The sequence below is a fragment of the Spinacia oleracea genome, chromosome 5 (genome assembly GCF_020520425.1).
Source record: "Spinacia oleracea cultivar Varoflay chromosome 5, BTI_SOV_V1, whole genome shotgun sequence".
Classification (NCBI taxonomy): Eukaryota; Viridiplantae; Streptophyta; class Magnoliopsida; order Caryophyllales; family Amaranthaceae; genus Spinacia; species Spinacia oleracea.
In genome coordinates, this window is record NC_079491.1 from 24,801,909 (window position 1) to 24,824,865 (window position 22,957).

At 36.3% G+C, this 22,957-nt stretch overlaps 2 protein-coding genes across 3 annotated transcripts; one reads left to right on the top strand and one right to left on the bottom strand.

Moving 5' to 3' along the window:
- The first annotated feature begins 146 nt into the window (after positions 1–146).
- LOC110800308 (E3 ubiquitin-protein ligase RSL1-like) lies at positions 147–6,726 on the top strand. Its single transcript, XM_022005618.2, has 2 exons — positions 147–735; positions 6,312–6,726. Exons 1-2 carry the CDS (start codon positions 375–377, stop codon positions 6,371–6,373), a joined length of 423 nt encoding a protein of 140 aa, XP_021861310.1. The 5' UTR covers positions 147–374; the 3' UTR covers positions 6,374–6,726.
- A 5,719-nt stretch (positions 6,727–12,445) lies between these two features.
- On the bottom strand, positions 12,446–21,729 carry LOC110800302 (mitochondrial thiamine diphosphate carrier 2). Of its 2 annotated transcripts, none has more exons than XM_022005610.2 (8): positions 21,459–21,729; positions 20,499–20,652; positions 19,375–19,491; positions 18,646–18,757; positions 17,814–17,941; positions 14,987–15,139; positions 14,126–14,272; positions 12,446–13,211 (listed from the first exon to the last, which is right to left on the bottom strand). In XM_022005610.2, the coding sequence occupies exons 2-8, from the start codon at positions 20,613–20,615 to the stop codon at positions 12,987–12,989; spliced, it is 999 nt and encodes a 332-aa protein (XP_021861302.1). In that variant the 5' UTR covers positions 20,616–20,652; positions 21,459–21,729; the 3' UTR covers positions 12,446–12,986. The 2 variants fall into 2 exon arrangements, with proteins under 2 accessions (XP_021861302.1, XP_021861303.1); XM_022005611.2 differs by having other exon boundaries at positions 20,499–20,660.
- Positions 21,730–22,957: the final 1,228 nt, after the last annotated feature.

Here is a 22,957-nt window from a genome sequence, read left to right on the forward strand (position 1 = left end):
TATTCAGGTTTAAATGTAAAAATACAAATCTGTTTCTTATATTCGCACGCATCGCGTGCATATAGACTAGTAATCCATTAATTAAATGCATATAGCCAATTCAGTGAATTTTATTCCTATGAGTTGGCTTCCTTGAGAAGTTTTAGGTTAGCTTCCTTGAGAAGCTTGTAGATTTTTCTTTATTATGTTATTTTTAAAAAAAATTTAGCTATCCGGGGTGAAGATAACGGAGGAGAAGAATGATGAAATATCGGATGAAAAGAGTGATTACATTATAGAAATGACGTTTGTTTGTGAGATATGCACAGACTCAAAGCCACAAGAAGAGTCGTTTTTGGATAAAGGGATGCTCACATTACTATTGTTACGGTTGTATGAAAAGCTATGTGGGTTCCAAGCTTGAAGAAGGTGCTTCTCAAGTCGGTTGCCCGGTTCCTAATTGTTTTGGAATGTTAGATCCAGAGCATTGTAAGGAGATACTCACATTTGAGGCTTTTGTTCGATGGGGTAAACTTTTATGCGAGTCTACAATAGTGGCCACACAGAAGTTCTATTGCCCATTTAAGGATTGTTCTGTGTTGTTGTTGGTGGATGATGAGAGTGAGACGACGGTGACAAGATCGGAATGCCCTAGTTGCTTTCGATTGTTTTGCGCAAAGTGTAAGGTTGGGTGGCATCATGGCATTGAGTGTGCTATGTATCAGACATTGAGTAAAGATGAACGAGAGGGGGAAGGTATGATGTTGATGAATCTAAATGCCTCAGCTCCTTAACTTATACGAAGTACTTCGTAATTAATATAACAAGAGTTTAATTACTTACTAATTGATTCAATCTATAACTACTTATCTAGATAGTATGGCCTTGCGAAACTGTAGAATCAATAACCAAATACTTTCTCTAATTTGTTTTATGATTTTGGTGATAATTTGGCATAAAGAATTTCTGTCAAATATTGTGCAATCTCGTATCATTCTCATTAATAACACACGTATATATATAGTACAACTCAGTTACCTAAACCCTAGGTACACATTAGGTAACTTACCATAGTTAGGACTCTACAGAATATTCACAGAATAATATCTAATATCTTAACATATCTTAACACCCCCCCTCAAGGTGGAGCATGTAGATCTCGAATGCCCATCTTGTTCAAAAAAAACTCAAATTGCGCCTTCCCCAACGCTTTGGTGAAGATATCTGCTAACTGAACCTTCGTCGACACGTACGACGGACTGATGATCCCTTCCTTGATTGCATCTCGAATGAAATGACAATCTGACTCGATGTGTTTTGTCCTTTCATGGAACACCGGATTCTGTGCAATATGCAACGCAGACTGACTGTCGCAATACATCCTCATGCCTTGGTCGTGTGTCACCCCCAAGTCGCGTAGTAGTTGTTTCAACCACTTCAACTCACACGTCAGAGCTGCCATCGACCGATATTCTGCCTCAGCAGACGACCGAGAAACAGTATGCTGTTTCTTGGTCTTCCAAGAAACTGGCGACATACCAAGTGACACAAACCATCCAGTCACCGACCGACGCGTCATTGGACACCCTGCCCAATCCGAGTCGCACCACCCCTCCAACTGCAACGCACTGTCCGACCGAAGTAGTATACCTTGACCCGGACACTTCTTCAAATATCTCACTACTCGCAAAGCTGCTTCCCAATGTGCCTCCTTTGGTGCTTGCATAAATTGAGATAGGACATGTACAGAGTAGGCAACGTCTGGTCGCGTGACAGCCAAATAAACCAGACGTCCGATCAGACGCCTATACTGCTCACCGTCCGACAGGTCTGGCCCGTCTGCCAATGCCAACCTATGATTCTGTTCCATGGGAAAGTCCACAGGCTTTGCTCCCAACAATCCGGCCTCTGAGATGATGTCGAGGGCATATTTTCTCTGACATACATAGAACCCTTGACTACTTCGTGCCACCTCTAACCCAAGGAAGTACTTCAGAGCCCCGAGGTCTTTCATTTTAAAACACTCCTTCAAGTATGCCTTAAAACTCTCAAGCGCAAACTTGTTATTTCCCGCGATAATCATGTCGTCCACATAAATGAGCACACTCAGCTGCAACGTACCTTTAGACAGAGTAAAGAGCGAATAATCGGACAGCGACTGTCGAAATCCATAGTGCGTCAATGCCGTCGACAACTTCTGGAACCAACATCTAGGTGCTTGTTTCAACCCATACAACGACTTTCTCATTCGACACACTTTGTCAGAGTGATTCTTCTGGAATCCAGGAGGAATCTTCATATAGATCTCTTCCTCCAAGTCACCGTGCAAGAACGCATTGTGGACGTCCATCTGATGCACGTCCCACTGTTTGACAGCTGCGACAGCTAGGAAAGTTCGAACTGTCGCCATCTTCGCGACGGGAGCAAATGTCTCATTATAATCCAACCCTTCCTCCTGATGATTCCCTAAACATACCAATCGAGCCTTCAGTCTCAACAAATTCCCATCCTCATCACGCTTCTCAGTATACACCCATTTACTCCCCAGTGCTTTCTTCCCTTCCGGTAAATTTTCCAACGTCCATGTCCCCTGTTCCTCCAACGCGTCGATTTCAGCAGCCATTGCCTGACGCCACCCCTCATGCTGCATCGCTTGTTTAAAACTCTTAGGAACTTGCCCTTCTTGCAATGCTGCTATATAATGCCTGTGCTTTGACGAAAAACGCTCATAATTAACAAAATATGTGATAGGATAAGGAGTACCTGAGAGTGATGACGCCGTAGGTGTTTTGTCGGAAGTACTATATTTTTCCCGTATTGTATGTATCACACAGTCTTTCAGCTTTGTCGACGGAAACTTCGCACGCTTCCCCCTTCCTAACTCCGTATCCTCCACACACTGCCTTGTCTCACTCTCGTCACTACCCGTCGTCTCCTCTACACCTGTCTGTGAGGAGACGACGTCTGAATCCACTCGACTAGGTGTTTCATGTTGTTGTTCCTCCCTCACAGGCGACGACACTCCCCTGTCGTCGCCACTGGTCAATGACACCCCCTCATCAGCTCCCGGATGCGACAACACTCCCTCAGTATCACCTGCAGGCGACGACACGGTCTCAGGACCCGTAGTCCCACTCTCATCCAAACTCCAATGGTCAAGCCCCCCATGACCATCATGCACCAGTGGCAACACATCCGATTCATCTACAAAAGGAAACGTCCCTTCATGAAACTTGACATCCCGTGAGACGAAGAACTCATGTGTCTCTAGATCATAAAGTTGCCATCCCTTCCTGCCAAACGGATAACCCAAAAACACACATCGGCGACTCCGAGACTCAAACTTATCCCCTTTACACCGGAGATTATATGCATAACACAGACACCCAAACACGCGGATAGGCACATACGATGGTGGTTTACCAAACAACATCTCATAAGGTGTTTTATTGTCAAGGATCGGGGTAGGTGTACGGTTTATCAAGTAACAGGCGGCCAAAATACATTCCCCCCAAAATTTTATTGGAAGATTTCCTTGAAAAAGTAACGCCCTCCCAACATTCAAAATATGTTGGTGTTTTCTCTCGACTCTCCCATTTTGTTGAGGCGTCCCAACACACGACGACTCAAACAGAATCCCATGTTGACGAAAATAATTTTGTAAGCAATTGAATTCAGTACCATTATCACTGCGTACTACTCGAAGGGATCTATTAAACTGACACTTAATCATGGCAACAAAATTAAGAAATATCGATGCAACTTCCATTTTATTACTCAGTAAATAAATCCACACACCTCTAGAATAATCGTCAACAATGGTAAAAAAATACTTTGCCCCACAAGACGAGGGAGTCTTGTAGGGTCCCCATAAATCAAGATGAACCAATTCAAATGTGCGACTAGCACGACTAACACTAACTGGAAAACTCTCCCTACATTGTCTCGCCCGCGGACATACATCACAAATTGTTTTATTCTTCCTAATCTTATGACTCACATGAGGAAGTAACTGCAACACTTTTTCCGACGGATGCCCCATCCGTTGATGCCACAAGTCGACCACACACTCCACTGCTAGCACACGAACCTTTGGAGCCCCACGGAAAAAATATAGTCCTTCCTGTCGATCACCTACGCCAATCACCATCCTCGTCGAGCGGTCCTGAAGAACACACATTTTGTTAGTAAATTGAGCAGCACAATGTAATTCGTCACTTAATTGAGTTACAGAAATTAAATTGCAGTTCAATTTAGGCACAAATAGAACATTATCGAGCACGAAACCATCCTCCAAGACCACCGAACCATATTGGTTTGAATTTGCAGGTTGACCGTCCGGCAACACAACCTGTTGATTTCTTGATGTCTTGATATTTCTCAGGATTGAAATATCACCCGTCACATGACGTGATGCCCCACTGTCAACAATCCAACGTAAATCAAGATTACCTTGCAACTTGTTTGAAGGTCGTGACAAGATGTCAACTATTTGCTGGACTTGCTCCTTCGTCACCCCAACAAGCTCATGATTGGTTGTCGTCACTGCACCCTGCGATCCGTCTCCACTCGTCACAGTGGTTGTCGCCCCTCCTGTGGCATTGCTCACGGCATTGGCACGAGCGACACCACTGGTCGACGACGCTGCCCCGCGAGCTACTCTGCCTCCTCTAATCGACGTCCTGCCTCCTCGACCAGGCCCTCGTCCACCTCGTTTCTTCTCATCCCACCATTCAGGAAATCCAATCAGCTGATAACAAGTTTCTTCCTCATGACCCTCACGATTGCAATGACCACAAAATCTGCCACTGACATCTCCCGACCTCGACCGAGCCTTAGTCTCGACCTTGAACGCCATGACACTCTCCGGACCTCTCGCAGCCTTGGCGCGCATGGTCTCGGTATTCATAACCGTCTGGTACGCCTCGTCGAGTCCTGGCAACGGCGATCGTGCTAACAGTTGTGCACAAATGGCTTCATAGTGATCATCCAGGCCAATTAGGAAATAGTGCAGACGATCTTCATCGTGAATGTCCCCCACCTGCTTCGCTATATTACACGTACAACCCGCACATACACACTTGGGAACTCGTGCATACTGTACGTACTCCTTCCATACCTTCGACAAGCGGCCATAGTACTCCATGACGCCCTCAGACGTGCCCTGCTTGCAACCACTCAGAGCCATCTTAATATGGCAGACCCTGGTGCCCGACACGACGCAGTACCGCGTCCTCAAATGACTCCACAACTCGTGAGCAATATCAAAGTCCTCCAGATTTGAACGCAAACTCTCGTCAATGGTGTTTGTGATCCAAGACACCACCATCGAATTGACCGCAATCCAATGTTTCATCTTCGTCTCGTCCGTAATGGGCTCCTTCACAGACCTATCAAGAAAACCAAATTTGAATTTTGAAATCATCGAGCGACGAACCGCTTTGGCCCACTCATCGTAGTTCGACGCTCCTCGAAGTTTTACAGGGGTGATGACAATACCGGGGCCGTCACCTGACCCAAGATAGTAGTCCAGATCGACGGCGGCGGCGATTGTCTTTTGTGGTGGCTCCTCGTCATTACCCATTGTTATGCCCTAGGAATTTGTAACTCCTCAGAACGCAGTACTCAACAAGCGAAGGAATTCGCTGTTCTCAAACTCTCTCAAACTCGTGCGGAAAAAAAAAAATCTAGGGTTTTTAACCTAGGCTCTTGATACCATGTCAAATATTGTGCAATCTCGTATCATTCTCATTAATAACACACGTATATATAGTACAACTCAGTTACCTAAACCCTAGGTACACATTAGGTAACTTACCATAGTTAGGACTCTACAGAATATTCACAGAATAATATCTAATATCTTAACATATCTTAACAATTTCTCCTATGTACAACCGTACATGTGTGAGTAGTAGACTAGTAGTGTAGTACTAGTCCACATTGAAAAGTTTGCTAACCGGATATTTGGTATGTGAGAATGAGAATTTGAAATAAAGGGTGGGAAAAAGATTGGAAATTTGAAGAAAATATAGACATTTCCCTTGTTTGTTTAATTATGGGAATCGCTTGGGAGTTGATTATGAACAAAATATCAAAAATACTAAAAAAATCCTTGACAATCTTCCTCCCTTTTCGTTTTGTTAATGGCAAATTGGTTGTTTCATTTGTTATCCCAATTCCCATTTTAATTCCCTACCCCCTGTAGGGAGTAAAATCAAGGGAATAAACCCCTTTAATTCCCGGCTTATTCTAGGGATATGAAAATTGATCTGTTTTGGTAATTGGTGGTATATAATCCATTCATCTATTTGGCGTATTTGTGATTACAGGTGTGGAGCAGTTTTTTGTTATTGTTGTGGACAGAAAAGATGTACAGGCTTTCGAAATTTAAACCTGCAAGGTCGGCACCCTACATTGGTTAGACGGAATGTGCAATCAGTAGTTTGGGCGAAGCTACGTGCGGCCCAAGGTAGGACATGACCCCCTTAAGATTACAGAATAGAAAATAAAAGTTGCATTAATGAATTATTTCTTCTCTCTTAGCTGAGTTGGTATGAATTGCTAGCTGTCAAAATGCAGGTTACATGTTCGATTCTAGTGACTTCTTTGTTTACGAAATCCATTATGAACTTATATTCGTTTCTCAAACTTCTTTTATTGTTTTCATTACATTTTATTGTTTTAGTGCTTTAGATTTCTCATAAAGTATTATTCAATGGAAATAGAGAATACGTTACGTTTTAATACTTAATTTTAGGGAATTAGATAAGTACTCCCGAAAAAAAATTTAACCCCCCTTGTACAAAAGATCTGGCTTCGCCCCTGGCAACCACAAAAAGTTTTACTACGTCGTGGATCTATCATCTATGTATGTATACACCATAACAGCCCACAAAATCCGACAAGAACATTTGCATCGTGTAAGTGTTTCACTCCGGTGGTCCGGTGGACTAATGACAATGTAGTACGTGGAGGCCGGAGGGGACGTATGAACGAATTTGGTTAAGGTTGTGTTATAAGTTATAACTACGACTATTTTGTAGCAATATGATCATTTGTGGGTAAGACCAACTGAAAATTATTAGGTGCATTCGGGTGTACCGTGCATCCAAGGGTATTTTTATGCTCATGGGTGAATATTTTCTCATCATATGTAGGGGGGGGGAATGTGAGATGGTGTACCACATACCCAGGTGCACCTAATATGTTCTAGGTCCAATTGGCCAAGGCCAACAATGTATTAGTGATGATATGCCAATGTCAAGGTGAAAGCAACATTAGAAATGGTTAACATCCATGTCCCCTTCACCCTTGAAAAAAAGGTACCATAAGTTTCCTTTGTACCCCGTTTTTCCCGTTTCTAAAAGGTATTTAAGTTATGAGAAATCAAAATGATCCAAAAGAAATACAACTACAAAGTTAAACTACATGATCGATTTAGATATCAAAGCAAAACTACATGATGGTGCTAGACTTTTAGGTGATTAGGTGTGAATGTGTGATGTATATAAAACCTAAAATTTAATCATACTCTAAGGGACTTTTTTGTAACGGAATAATCAAACTCTATGTTTAGATGAGGTAAACTTAGCAATTAATATATTATGTTATACCAATTTCAGTTATGTCATAAGCTCGTCTGGTACCAATTGAGGTTAGCATGAGTGGTTAAGGGCCTCTTGCTCCTTAACCAAGGTCTCGGGTTCGAGCCTTGGGAATGGAAAAAATCTCAACTGGGAGGGATGCTGCCCATCGAGGTACCCATGCAAACTCCCACGGGAGATTACCTCGCCGAAGGCAGTGGGAACTCCTCGTAGTAGAACCAAAAAAAAAAAATAAGCTCGTCTGGTACATGAAGTTAAATGTCAAGATGAAATAACGGTATTGGAATTAGGATTTGTGGTTTATAAAATGACGACTTAAATTATACAGAGTATTCGTGTATCCCGGAGTACTAAATAAATCATACTCAGTCACCTATTTAACTTATTTTGTAAATTAAAGGAAATATATGCAAGCAAATCAAACCATGAATGCATAACCATCACTATACGTACTCTAAAAGAAAGAGCAATGAGATATGTTCTTAAATTTTGTTGATTACTAAAGAAATCATAAAACATATTAGATGCACCCGAGTGTACATATACCCCCTCACATTTTCCCCTTACATGTGATGAGAAAATGGGAGAGAGGTTACCCATGGACATAAAAATATCCTTGGATGCACGGTGCACTCGGGTGCACCTAATAATTTTCAAAGAAATCATAATGTTAAAAGAGCTTTAAAATGTTCTTTTATTTTATTTTAAAAGTTAAAATTAATAATTAGTACACATTTTTATTTATATACTCCATATAAAATATATCATACGGTTGTTTTATATTTGTAGTTGCGTTATTTTAATACAACACGACAATTGTTTTTATATATGAAGATTTTGATACATAAAGAGAATGGTACACATATGTTCATAGTCCAGACATTTTACACGGGTAAATAACTCACGAATCAATGGCCTAAAATTTCCACTGATGCGTGATTTAGGTAGGATTCTTGACCTAAATTCTCCACTGCTTTATTTGGGATAAAGAAATTGGAGCAGATGTACTTACGTGTATTACTAGTTTACTAGAATTCAATAATATATCAAGTGGCCTTAAAATAAAAAAAATGTAGTATTAATATTATTGAGTAATTAACCAGTGTGCAACGCATAACTCAAAAAGCTAGCATCAATCAATAATATTCTGATATATCTTCAATAATCAGCATTCACTAGATCTATCATTAAAGAGATGTACTCCGTACCTGCCAGCAACTTACATTTTCAAGAAAATGCATATTCATTTTCAAAGTTATACGACATTCACATTTTATATTTTTCTTAATCAGCAAAAGAAAAACATCCATAGTTCTTTTTCCTTTACCATCTTTGGAGTGCTCGAGTCCAGATGAGCGTATTAAACTAAAATACGGAAACAAACAGTTTTTATTATATTCCCATTTGAGGCAATGACTCCATGTGGCGTTTCCTCCCGACTTAATCTCTTAGTTGTCACATTGTTACAACTTACAACTTCTCACATTTAAAAAATATGATCGTAATGTTTTACTTCATCCCATTTCCTGCATTTAATTTAACATAATTTAATTCAGAAACTTATTTTATTGAATGGTAATTTTTATTTTATTTATAATTTTAATATTGAGTAAAGAGCAATATTCTAATGCTTGTGATGTCATGTAATTGCTAGACCACGAGCCTTGAAGTCAACCCATACAAATAATACCGGAGTACGTATACTCCGTACAATATAAATTATATTGCGAGTTTTCTCCAGGGGAGGAGAAATCAATTCAATTAGTTTAATCCAAGACATGTACGGTGTACCCCAACTTCCCAAGTACAAACTTCATGTACGGATGAAACTACCCCAGTATTTAATCTAAGATGATATCATACTACGGTAGTAGTTTAATGGAGTCAAGTGTTTCAAATCATGCTTAGGTTGGAATTTTTATATTTTATGGAATCAACTTATAAAAAAATACGATTATATTAATACATGAGCATGCAAGTAAGTAAACTAGTGAAGATTGGTTTCACTTTTCTGGAAGACTATTTCAATTCATCTACGAAATTACAACGCGCCAAGCAATTTAAAACCTCATTCAAAGTCGCATCTATTACTACGTAGTATATGCTAAAAGAGATATCAGGAATTACACGTGTCAATTCTTGGTGCGATTTTTTCCCAAAAAAGTGTATCTATTTTATTTTATTTTTATTAATTATTTATGTATGGAAACAAAATTAAGTATTATGGCAATAATAGCTACGACGTAATAATAATTATTCTAAATTAGTAATATGTAGTCAAATCGTTATATTATAATAGAAAATATATCACTCAATATTTTGATCAAATTACCATATTAGCATTTTAAATATGCATATTAGATGAATAAATTTAAATGAGTATGTTAAAAATGTAATGACTATAGAGTAGTTTGGCAGATATTCAGTTAAATATTGAGTGAAAAAATTGTCACAATCCGTGCATGCACGGAATCTAATCTAGTCATATTAATAAACATGTACTAATTCTTAACATTATTTCGTTTTTTTTTTTTTTGAAACTCATTATGTCGTATTTCCTTTCATTTAGTGCATAAAAAGTCTTCGCATTCAATCTCCTCATCCTCTCTCCTTATATTGGAATACATGCCCGATTGGCGATTGCCCCCTTTCCCTCCCCTGCCCCTCCAACATTAATATGTTTAATGTTCGAAAAAAGTTAGCCAACCACTACATCTACATCTACATCTACATCTACATCTACTGCTAATCTTTGCCTTGACCAACACTTATAAATTTTACTAACATTTTAAATAGGTCAAAACGATATTCGATGTGTTAAATATTACCGCAAGACACCGACCTTGTTATTTTTGGTGAGATAAATGACTTCCATCACTCCATAGCTCCATGTGTTGTGTACTTGTGAACGAATAAGGGGATATCTTAAGAATGAGATAAAATTAATTCTCCCTAGAAAAAGAAAAATGAGATAAAATTGACACTATGTTATCTCCGAAGATAGTCCTCGTGGGAGTTGACTCAGCAGCATGTGCCATGTTGCAAGGCAACTCAAAACGGCTTATATTGTCCTTACTGTTATTCTTTAGCCATGTCAAATTGTCAACCCACGACGAAAACTATTTTGTACTTGTATAAGTACGGCAAGATTAGTACGGCATTACACAGGATAATTTTACAATGGCTACAATAAAACTGTAGCCACTATAATCTTCAAATCTAAACCATTGATATTTAGTATTAAATCCAGACCATTCATTTAATTGACTAAAAATATAAAAACATAAAAAATAGTTTTAAATTAAATTGAAATAACAAATTAGGAAGGTCAATTTATAATCAGTTACGGGAACACGGGTAAATTAAATTATACATTTTCTAGCTTCTTCAACCTACTATTAAAAAAAAAGAGCTTCTTCAAGCTTTCATGACCCAATAATTTGTTTCATTTCTAATTTTATGATTTACTTCTTGTTTGCTCTTCTCATTTTATTTCTTAAAGTTTCAAGAAAATCAAGTGGAAAGAAGATATGATATTATTATAATTATTATTGTTATCATTAATGGATGAACTGGGTGATGATGATTTCTTCTAAAATACAATCATTAATTGATGAAAGACTTAAAGAATGATTATACTTTTTTATAAAAATTAGAAAAGATAGTAATTGTTGATTTTAATGGAGGTTTTCTGGTTTTGCGGACATTTTTATTCTTTTGGGGTAAAAGGCAGTTTTTTTAAAAAAATAAAAATACAAAGGAAGAAAGAAAAACCGTTTTTAATTTCAAAAACATATTTTTTTTGTTTTTTAAATTTTTTATTTCTTTTATCTATTTTTTTTAAGTCAAAGCAATGAATGGACACGATTGGTCTCTCAATAATAAATGGTCAAGATTGAATACTATTATGGTGGCTACCTTTTCTTTGTAGCCATTGAAAAACCTTCCCATTACACATCCCTAATTAAACTTTAATTATTGACAATTTCCGTTGATGGAGAGATATGATCGATCAGGGCTGTAAATAAATCCTAAATAATAAATCTTTTACCACTAAGCTAATGCACGTGTCATGTTATTATTGCAAAAACAAATAATATAACTAAATATGATCGAATATTATTAATGTACTAACTCAGAGCATTGTCTGGACTTAAAAACTAGTTTAATTTATTAAATGCATCTCCAACAATAAGCTAATTGATAGATTATTTTTTAAGTTATCCTCTTTTCTAGCTAGTTAGTACCCAATGGTTTGCTACGATATTGATATTAAATGTAATCATATTAGTCAACTAATATTTTAAATTTAATTTAATTTAATATTATTTCATTGACCAATGAAATTAGCTCAAAACAGCTAAACTAATTTATTAGTCGACTCCAATGGTCAAACTAGTAGCTTGTTATTCCTAAAAATTACAATCAAATCCCTAGCTTTAACCATTGAAAACTTGGAGTTGCTATAAGCTGTATTTGTTTATAAATTTGCAATCGGTTACTCCGTATAAAATAAGGATAGTACGCGATGATGTGAGATTAAATCAGTACGAAGTTGGTAAATTTATTTATATTGCTTTGATTCGGCTACGTTAAACTTAACAAACTATGATTATGTATAATTTAATGCATAATAGATCATCTAACTAGACATGAGATCCAGCTGAATAATACCACGATGTTCAAAATAATGAACAAACAGCGAGGTTGTTCAGAAGGATTCACCGGCTACAGAGAACCGCCAGCGAGGGTGGTTACCTTAACTGAGAGATCACAGAGTCCTTAAAACTAGAAAACCCTTTTCGGTGAAATGCTCATTCGTACTGAAACCTGTTACTCATAACTATGATACAAGGATGTTTTAGCAAAGAGAACCTTACACTATATCAAAACCTCAAGATTTCGATACAAGTTCAGATTAAATCAAACTCAGTAAATAAGCATCAACCAACAAATTAATAGTGATTGCTACAAAAGGGGCTCCAAACCTAGTAAAGTAGCCGTTTCATTTCTATGGTCTCTTTTATACCACCTGCTCGCCAGTTACGACAGGATTACAATATACGGAGTACTCCACTGCAGTAGTGACAATCCTTACAGTATTACATAGCTTCCGCACATACATGCAAAGTTTCAACACAAATATATCCCTTACATGTAATGTAGAAGCCATTTAACGCTAGGTCCGAGAATTGGACGATTCCACTCTGCACAGAATTTAATATCTCAACTTATTGGGGTTGCCTACGACCAAAGAATTGGTAACTTATAGTATCAGAAATAGACCCTGACATCTTCTTCAGGGTCTTCCCAGTATAACATTGGGGAAAAAATGAATAATAAGCTCAGAGGTAAAAAAATCTCTATAGAAGTGAAAAAAGAGATGGAAATGTAAATAGATTAGGTTTCTGTCAAAACGGACTCCAACCACTCAGATGTATATTCATAGGCAACAAAAGTAACAGCACCAGCAGGTGCTGCTTTCACGATGGAAGGTACAATGCCTTTATAAAGGCCACCCCAACCTTCGACTTGCAAGATTCTTACGAGGGCATCATACATGTTCTTGTAGGCACCTTGCTCCACTCTTGCTCCATATCTCATATCCCGCTGCAGTCCTTCTACCTACAATTAAAATCCCACAAAGGTCATACTCATGAGTTTATATTACAATGTTAAATTATTTCCTGATAAAGGAGTATGAATACTCTGTTTTCAATTAACGACCCAAACAAAAAGGTTATGCTGCCAGGATTCACAGATACGGTGTGACCACCACGACAACCCAGTATTGAGAAGCCAGGTTAACTTACTACCACATTCAATTTAAATGTAATCGATCCCTAAAAACTAGCAACTTCTATCTATAATTCACGTCATGAATTCACATAGGCTGCTTCTCTAAATACTTTAGGCATTAAAGAGCAGGTATCTCATTAACAACATGGTCAGCTGGCAAACCAGATCATAATCTTGGGATAACATAGAGCACAAATCCGGGTTCAATTCTAACCAATACAGTAACAGGCTTTGAGATACGTAACCTGAGCTCAGTTTAGAGTGAATTATAACATAAATTAGTCTCTATAAGTTAACGCCTATTTTTGCCATATCATTTATCCCTGATAGAGAATCAATTGTAAAACTAATCCGCTCAAAAATGACATCCATCACATGTTCTAACAAATGTAACACTACCTCCCGAAAAATATTGACAATGAACAGTAGAATACAGATCTGTTAATAGAATAGAATATAAATGATCAAACTGCTCCTATTAAAAAATTACAGCTTTAAGAAATCTTAATGTTGGAAGCCTAACATGCATATCATATTAATGGAAAAATTAAACTAGTGCATAGATGTTTTAAGTTCTTAGTTTTAGTACCAAGCTTAAACTCTGCCAGATCAAGTGAGACATCCTTATTTACATAAAACAACAAATAAATTCGAACCTGCAGAAGCTAAAAGTGCGATTATTATGCCTTCTACAGACGGATACAATCAAATTCAGTAAGGTCAGATTATAAATGTTTTACCTGGAATCTCTTCTTTATGACATCCAACGGGTGGCAGACAGCCTTAGCACATGTACCAGCTGCTAATCCACAGATAAAAAGCTGGAAGCTTGAAAGGCTATCGTAGATGCTGGCATGCCCTTCAGCATATCTTGATTGGTTCCAGGCCTAGAAGAAATTAATTCATGCAACAAAAATGAGAATTGATAAATCATGGCAAAGGTTTTTGTAACATATTAGAAGTCATGGTACAAGATCTCTTTCATAGCTTGTACTACACATATAACAATATGACAAAACTCCAAAAGTTTGCACTATAGATCATATTTTTATTTTGGACAAAGAGCGCACATATTGTGAATTTTCTGGAAAGATACTCTTGGTCTAATGATTCTCTCCTACAACTATTAAAGTAGACACCAACATATCAACCATCAATGAGACTTGAATAAGAAAAAAAACTTTCTTTGAATGATCTTAGGCGTCCAGTGAGTCAATGCATTTTGCAGATAGGCAAGGGAATATTCTACAAAATGGGAGATTGGGAGCTATATTACTGATCAAGATGATGATAAGTCTAAACATTGGGTATACTAGCGATGGACTCTAAAACGATACATTCAAACTGGTATCAAACAGGGGATTATCACTATACGAGAAATATGGAATCGACTCGGAATCAGAACATCTCAAAGCTCTGCATCAGCTAGGAATTATGACTACGGCATCCAATAACACATCATTAAATCAACTTGGAATCTGAACATTTCAAAGCTATGCACAGGATCCAGTTGAACATCATTCAATTCATCCAAAGCTTCCAGCAGGTTATAAGACAAGATAAAGAGTTCAAAAAACAAGCAGAGAGCAAACAAGTCATACTGTAGTCCAACGCTTGAAAGTGTCGTAAGTGCCAAACTGAAGGCCTGCATAGGGAATAATTTCAACTAGCGTTGGTGACAAACCAGCATACAGTCCCCGCAATCCACGCCTGTTCATAATACCAACAATTGCAGACCTCATGTTGGGATATACCTAAAAAATACAGAACACCAATATTTTAATGTATCCAAAGTGATTAACAAACTCAAAAGCAAAAAACTAAATAAATACGTATAAATTAGTTTCCTCCAAGGTTCTAATTTCTATCTATTTAGCTTTCCCACTTTGACATCCCCAATATATTAGAAAACTTGATTTACAATTTAACAGCATCCATCTTAGAAGGGAAGGACATCAAAAATCAATTAACATGAAAATCTATAAATTTCATATTTGATATCAAGAAAGATATTCCGAAAAGAAAAAATTTGTGACATGTAAACTTGGAATGGAGGAATAATCATCAAAAACCAACCAACAGGATGCGCAGAGTCACAATTAACAATAAAAATCCTAGTTGATGAAACACTCAATATTAATGAAGATTTAAACTAGAAAAATCCGAAAAAGTAGAAATGCGGAAGAAGAAGAGATTTGGGAAAGATTAATGGTAGATTGTATTTGATGCTATTATATCACCATACAATCCAAGCTTCAAAAGTGGCTGGACGCTCTCACTAAAAAGAACTATCAAAATAAAACTCTCATCAATTTTAATCCTGCTTTCTTTCTCCCTGAACTCCTTTAGTTATAGACTGGCTAATACCCCTCTTGTTTCCCAAGCTATCTCTAACCTAATTCTAACAACTAATTATGCATTGCCTAGAATACCCCTCCCCTTAGGCTAGTTAGTTACATGACCAACAGTAAAAGTGGATAGAACATAGATCTGAGTAGAATTAGATTTGTAAAGCAATGATGTACAATTAAGTATAGTTAATTAATGTAAAATGGACTGGAATAGAGAGCAGTTCAACAAGATGAAAAATAGATATCAAGATAAAAACAAATCAAAGATGAAGTAATACACACAACTAATGCTAGAGAAATCTCTGATTGCATGAGAAAGGCTAATAAGAATGCATTAGTTGAATATGGATGACAATTTGGAACCATAAGCAATGACATAGGACTACGTTGTTTAACTCTTCATTTTGTCTTATACACCCAAGTGAGTGTTACTATTACTCCCTCCCCCCCCCCCCCCCCCCCTTTTGTTTGCCCCATTTTCCGTTTTGGTCAGTCCCCAAAAGATTGCCCCATTACAAAAAAAAAAATTATAGGGACCACAACTTTACTCTCACATAAAATACATTTGGTTCCACCACTTTTGTCTCTTCTTAAATCCACTCAACCAAGTTATAATAAAGAATATTTGGGGCATGGGGCAAACAATAAGGGACGGAGGGAGTAACAGTTAAGGGTAATTCGACACTTTAATTTTCAGTCGAACACCTGAATTGTATTGATCCACATACTTCTAAAGAGAAAAAGAAAAGTAGGAGAATTATGTGATATATGCTCGCAAATGAACTTGTGATAATTATTACAACAAGAACTAGAAAACAAGTAAAAATGCGCAGCACGAAAAAGCACAAATGAAAAGTGAATGTCTTGTCCCCACACCCACGTTCTATTTTACAATTGCCTCTCATTTCAAAAATTATGCGTTTATTTGACATTTGAATGTGTACCTATTTTGACACTTGTAGTCATGTTTGAGTAACAATAATAGATCAACCAACACATTGCAGCCTCTCATGTTGCAACTTGAGTACACCCAACATATTATGCAGAATATGACTACAAAAGGTCTTACACAATAAATTTATTGTACGCCGTGCGATAACTTTTACCCAATTTTTTTTATAACTTTTACCATTTTTTTGCAACTTCTAATATACTTTTATTAACTTTTATATTATGAAAAAAAAGGTCGATGGATAAACATTTTAAAGGGTTAAATAGTTAGCATTTTACTAGTGATTTTGAAGGAATAACTTTTATTAAAATATTATCACTAAATCGGGGTAACTTTTAAGCATTTTGAGTTAACTGTATACCACTTGTAAATAAGAATTTGTGATATGACTAATATCACCCATGTTCCTCATCAACCTTCGGCTTGAAATCCAGATCCACATCATTTTTATTGGAAACTTAATATCCACAGATCTTATAATCGAACTACTATTCTACATATACCATTCTTTTGAATCTCACCATTAGTATATTATCTAAAAAGATTATAAAGGCAACTAGGATTCTAGCGTGAACTCTGAAAATTATTGTTATTCAATGTCCAGAACTTATTATATGGGGCTAAGGAGTTGATATTTAAAATTATCAAACTTCAAATATAGATGATTTTTAACATTTAAACGTCAGTATTATAATTTTGGTGAATCTATAGGACCATATAATTCTTCCATTTGATTCCAATCCAACTATTTGATCCCCGGTAAACCCACCAATCCCAAGCAGTATATTAATCTTGACAAAACTGACATTAATCATAGGGCATTAATCCTAAGTAGTATATCAATCTTGACAACACTGAGGTCACATTAATCTTAGTGCATTGCTGCAGTAAAATACATTTCATGATTTCAATAAAAATAGGCACACTAATAACTTTTTAGTCTGCAAACACATAAACCATGATCCAAGTAGACCGAATCTTTTAAAAGGGACAGGCTTTCTCCAACAGTAAAATGCAAAGGTTTTTGTAGAATTTTCTAGACCTGCATAAGTCCATGTTGTTTGAACACATGTAGAAGACTATGAAGACAATTTGCATAAACATTCTCATCAACAATTATTATACCTTTGGCTCACCCTGTGAAGCTAGTATGGTGCGTACAAGATCAAACGGATATGATCCAACAGTGGCTGCACAGCCTGCAATAGCCCCGCTGATATAGGACAAGTAAGGACTCAAATGGATGTGGTCTTCTGCACATTAGAATTACAAGTGTAAGTCAATACAATATAAGAGCTCATGATTAACTGGAACATTTGAACAACTCAAAACATAAAGGCAGAATCGGAAAATGACTTTAAAAGTGGCACCTCCTATAAAAAACCAAGGAATAAACACATATAAACAGCCTCCCATTGACGCTAAACAACAATGCCACCTATTAAAAATGGCAACAAAAAATGAATAGCTATATAGCAAGTATATGTGTTCTTTTCTGCATCTAATTTCTAGAGAAATAATAGGCCAATTACCCCTGCATAGCTTCTCTCTGATTGCAGGGGTAAGGTTGTGTACAACTGATTCCCCAGTATCCCCACTCCTGTAGTAGGCAGGCAAGGGGTAATATAGCACTTGTACAAGGAAGTTCAGAGGAGTTCCAAATATATGAGCAATAGAGTGGAAGTCCGTTAATCTGGTTTGATAAGAAATCGATTAAAAGACATACAATTCATTTTGGGACTAGTTAACCACTTATTTCACTTTGTAACAATCTAGACAACCTTAACAATGAGAATTGCAGCTAAAAGAGCATTTCAATTACATTCTCTCCAAAGAAGCCACAAAACAATCTTATCTTCAAAAGAAATCCATGCAAACTTGACATTGAAGCTAGCTAAACCCTTTAAAAAAATACCAAAAACAAAAGGATATCATATACGAGTATACGCAAACAAACCTGCCTTGGAGGAGCCAGACATATATGTCTTAAACTTGTGCAAGACTGTGAATTGTATGGATGTATATGGCATAACCATGAGCAGAGCTGGGACATTCCCACGCCAAAAACCCTGCAACAAATCAATATAATTACAATTTTGTAGAAAGCTACAGTTAATCTTTAACCTGCAGATCCAAATAGACTGGACAGACAAAAGCAACGCAAGTGCAGAGAGGAAATTTATTTCACGACCAAGATCACCATTTGCAACAACCAACAAGAGAATCAATTACGCCAAGGATCTTAAACCAGGAAGCAACCTTATGAAAATGTCAAAATATTTTATTTATAACCAATTCTCATCTTTATTCGTAACACAAGGTCAAAAGGGAATATAAAAAGAAAAAATAAAAAAACTACTTTTCCATGTAGTTCTCCATTATGAGTTGCACATTAGGCTAACATCTCTCACAAGTACCCAAAATCTCCCTTTCTAACAGACGGGGCAGAAGAAAGGAAGAGAAACTTAGAGACATTATGTTCAATAACTCCGAAAAATTTACTTTCATGTAAAATTGTCTTTCCAGTTGAGAAAAGCTTTCCGGAAACCACAACCATGAAGATGTTTGAAAATTTCTAGCTCTCTATTGGCTATTGCACATATTATTTTCAATCATAAAATTGGGACACTGTACTAGTGTACTTAATAGAATCTCAACATGCAACAAGAGATTAACATTTTTATACCGGTAGACCTTCTTCTCTAAAGATGTCTTTAGCCGCCTGTGACATTCCGGTGTACTTTGATGGCCTGTAAATATTTTTATGAAGCATCGCCCATGAAGTTGTTGGTTCCAGTTGTACCTGCGAAAAGTTGGCCCTAAATATGTTTTGCAAGTAAAGAAAGCTGTAAAAATAATCAACTTTCATGTTCACGGATGTCATATCTGACTAAGTACATGCATTCATATCATGCTAAACAAGAGAAATCGCATACTGCAGGGGAATCATTGCTTCTACTTCCACAAAGAATTAGTCACAACACTGAACCAACAAAAGGGGAATCAAAATATTCACATTACTCATCATGACTGGAAGAAGGTAGAACCTAAAAGCAAAAAATCTTTTACCATCATATCAAAAGTACTTGTTGCATTCATAATCAGTAGTTCATTTCTAAAGCCTCCTAGTGGTCAGAAATGGAAAGGATGATTCTGAAGTGAAAAGGATGCGCAAAATTTTGGATGTGTAAAACAGATGCAGTTCCAAGAACATTTAGAATAAAACCGTACCAGTGATAGACACCTTAAGAATAGTTCTATAAGTAGTAGAAACATTATTATATAGACTTCATATAGAGTCAAGTACGAACAGTAAATAAACCAAGCAAACCAAAAACTACGTAGTTCTCTTGCAGGGTCGTCAAAAATATTATGAAATCATTAAGTTGGTACACACTTATTGGTAATGACATAACTACATTCCTCAAAGTAGTGCTATAGTTATGTTTGGAAGAAATGGTTAAGCAGGATTATATAAAGGTACGATTCAGGACCACGTGCATTAGTGCATATATGGCATCAGCATAATTGCATTCAACAACCAAAACAACACGGGTTGAGTAAGCCCTTATTACAGGGAATACTACATGTATTGAAAATTTTCAAATTGAAGTAGTATTTTACAATATTTGCTTGGATAATATATACTCCTCTCCTAGTAATAAGCATCTGACAGAAAGGATCACAAAGATTTGAGTTTTTAAATAACCACAAATTCAATGCTAACAGAAATCTCCAACAACCACACAAAAGAGGAAACAAGATTTCACAATACAATATCTGTACAGTGTACACGTGTAGATTAATTACCTGAAACCTGATCTTAATGACATCCAGAGGCGAGGTAACAGAGCGAGAAATAGCACCAGAGATTGCTCCAGCTGACGCGTCTATCAGTGCTCGTTTTAGTTGACTAGGCTCTTCCATCTCCTCCCGAAAACTCCCCCTCAGATTAAACTAATATCTGGAAGTCTTGAATGTCAGAGTGCAAACCAACCATCAACTTAACAATTATACATATAATCAACAAATTATCAAACGGAAAACCGAGCACCAACTGTTGCATAATCAACAATGATTAAGTCCAATTGCATCACCTAATACAAAACCTTCCTTAAAGGGGTCTTACATTGCAACAAGACATTACCATGAAATCTTTATGGAAGCTAAAGAGAAAAAACCCAAACCAGTCTCCAAAATCAGGGTTATTATTTTTCACAAATCGAATATAATTCCAGAAAAACAAGCACTGTTAGTACCCACCTTATGAACCATACTTCTAATCAAATAAATACAACAGAAAAACAAACAATCATGAATCATCGAAACTTTATTAGGAGAGAAAATACCCACCAATGAACAAAATGCAGAAACGCCCAACTTTTCTACTGGCACCCTTTGATATATTTTCACTATTCAACACCACATTCACTGTAACCGCTAAAAACCTATGCTATTTTTCCCTTCAACAATTGAATAAAAGGGCTTCGTCCCATAAATCAATTATACGATTTTCCATCATATTTACTTTATTTCCTGGAAATATTCTAATTCCGCAAATAATATCCTCCACTTTCCCCTCTTCACTTTGAAATTTCCAAGCTTTCACAGATGTTTGTGTACTTAATTAGAAAGTTTCCAAAACAAACTCGACCTAAAACAGGTGCAACTATAGAAACAAAACACTAACTTAGTAAATTGAAAAGTTCTATATTAAAAAACACAGCGTCAAATTGAAAAGGGGGAAAGAGAGAGTAAATAATGAATTACCTGTAGTTGTTGATTGAACTGCTAAACCTGTGAAATCCATTGAAATTTTGAAATTGACTGATGGGCGGGGTTTATTTTCATGGCGGCACCGCCTGTTTACTCCGGTTAGCGGCGGTGGAAGAGGCGGGACCGCGGTGGAGGAAGACAGAAAAGGAAGAAAAGATATTTTTTCCGAAATTGGGTTGTATTTATAAAAGTTTTTTATTTGAAGGTTGTAAAAATAAAAGTTTGTTTCGAGGGGTTTGTTTAATTTTCTTTTTCCTTTTGCCGCCTATATTAAACCAACACAAGAAGAATTGACATGTGCTATTAACAAAACTCCTCTATATATATATATATACTAACTGCTACGGAGTATTAGATTGGTTTTTTATTTTGAATTAAATTTTATTTTAGATTTACTTTTTTAATTATTAGTGTTTGTTTTTAGATGAAATTGTATATGCGTAATATTAACAATTAATTAATAAAAATATCTGCGCGGCACCTAATTATTTATATATGTGACACCCCACTAATTTAATTCACAAATAATTTCGAAATCTTATTTTCATTGGCCGAAGCCATTAGATTTCCTACGTGACGCTCTAATATTGGATTATGTTTGATTTTGGACCGAATTTTATTTTAGATTAGTGTTTGATTTTGGATGAGTTTTATTTTAGATTTTTTTTTTAATTATTAGAGTGTTTGATTTTGGATGGAGTTGTATATATTAGTAATTAATTAATTAAAATATCTATGTGACATTTAATCAATTATCTACGTGGCACTCGACTTTTTTAATTCAAAAATAAATTAAAATTCTTATTTTTCATTGGCTGAAAACATTATATTTCCTACGTGGCGCTCTAATATTGGATTAGTATTTGATTTTATATTGAATTTTATTTTAGATTAGTGTTTGATTTTGGATGAATTTTATTTTATATTAGTGTTTGATTTTGGATGAATTTTATTTTAGATTTATTTTTTAATTATTAGAGTGTTTGATTTTGGATGGAGTTGTATATATTAGTAAGTAATTAATTAATTAAAAAATCTGCCTGTCACATGATTAATTATCTATGTGACACTTGCTTTTTTTAATTCAAAATTAAATTAGAAATCTTATTTTTCATTGGTCGAAACCAATAATAATCCTAGGTGGCGCTCTAATATTTCAGCAAATATGTCTACTATATATATATATATATATATATATTAGATTTATTTTTTAATCTAACGTTTATCGTTCAGTTTCAGTTCAGTTTGTATTGTCCAATTTTGTAACTTTTGAACGGCTTTTAATTAACCAAGTGTATTATCCATGAGTTACACGTGATGCAAGCTAAGAACAAGGAGATTGAAGTTCGTAGTGAACACTAGAAATGGGGGAAAGAGGAAAAGAGAAAGAGAAAGAGAAACAAAGGTATTATGTTCGCACATGCAAGATTCAAAGTACATTAAATAGGTTTGATCTAGTTCAATTAGTCCACCATACAATTAAATTACCGTAC

Coding starts and splice junctions, on each gene's coding strand:
- LOC110800302 (XM_022005610.2), bottom strand. CDS start 20,615: ATGGAAGAGCCTAGTCAACTAAAACGAGCACTGATAGACGCGTCAGCT. Junction 18,758..19,374: donor TTAGAGAAGAAGGTCTACCG/GTATAAAAATGT, acceptor GATTTGTTGCAG/GGTTTTTGGCGTGGGAATGT. Junction 13,212..14,125: donor TCATAAAGAAGAGATTCCAG/GTAAAACATTTA, acceptor TTTTAATTGTAG/GTAGAAGGACTGCAGCGGGA.
- LOC110800308 (XM_022005618.2), top strand. CDS start 375: ATGAAAAGCTATGTGGGTTCCAAGCTTGAAGAAGGTGCTTCTCAAGTC. Junction 736..6,311: donor AGATGAACGAGAGGGGGAAG/GTATGATGTTGA, acceptor TTGTGATTACAG/GTGTGGAGCAGTTTTTTGTT.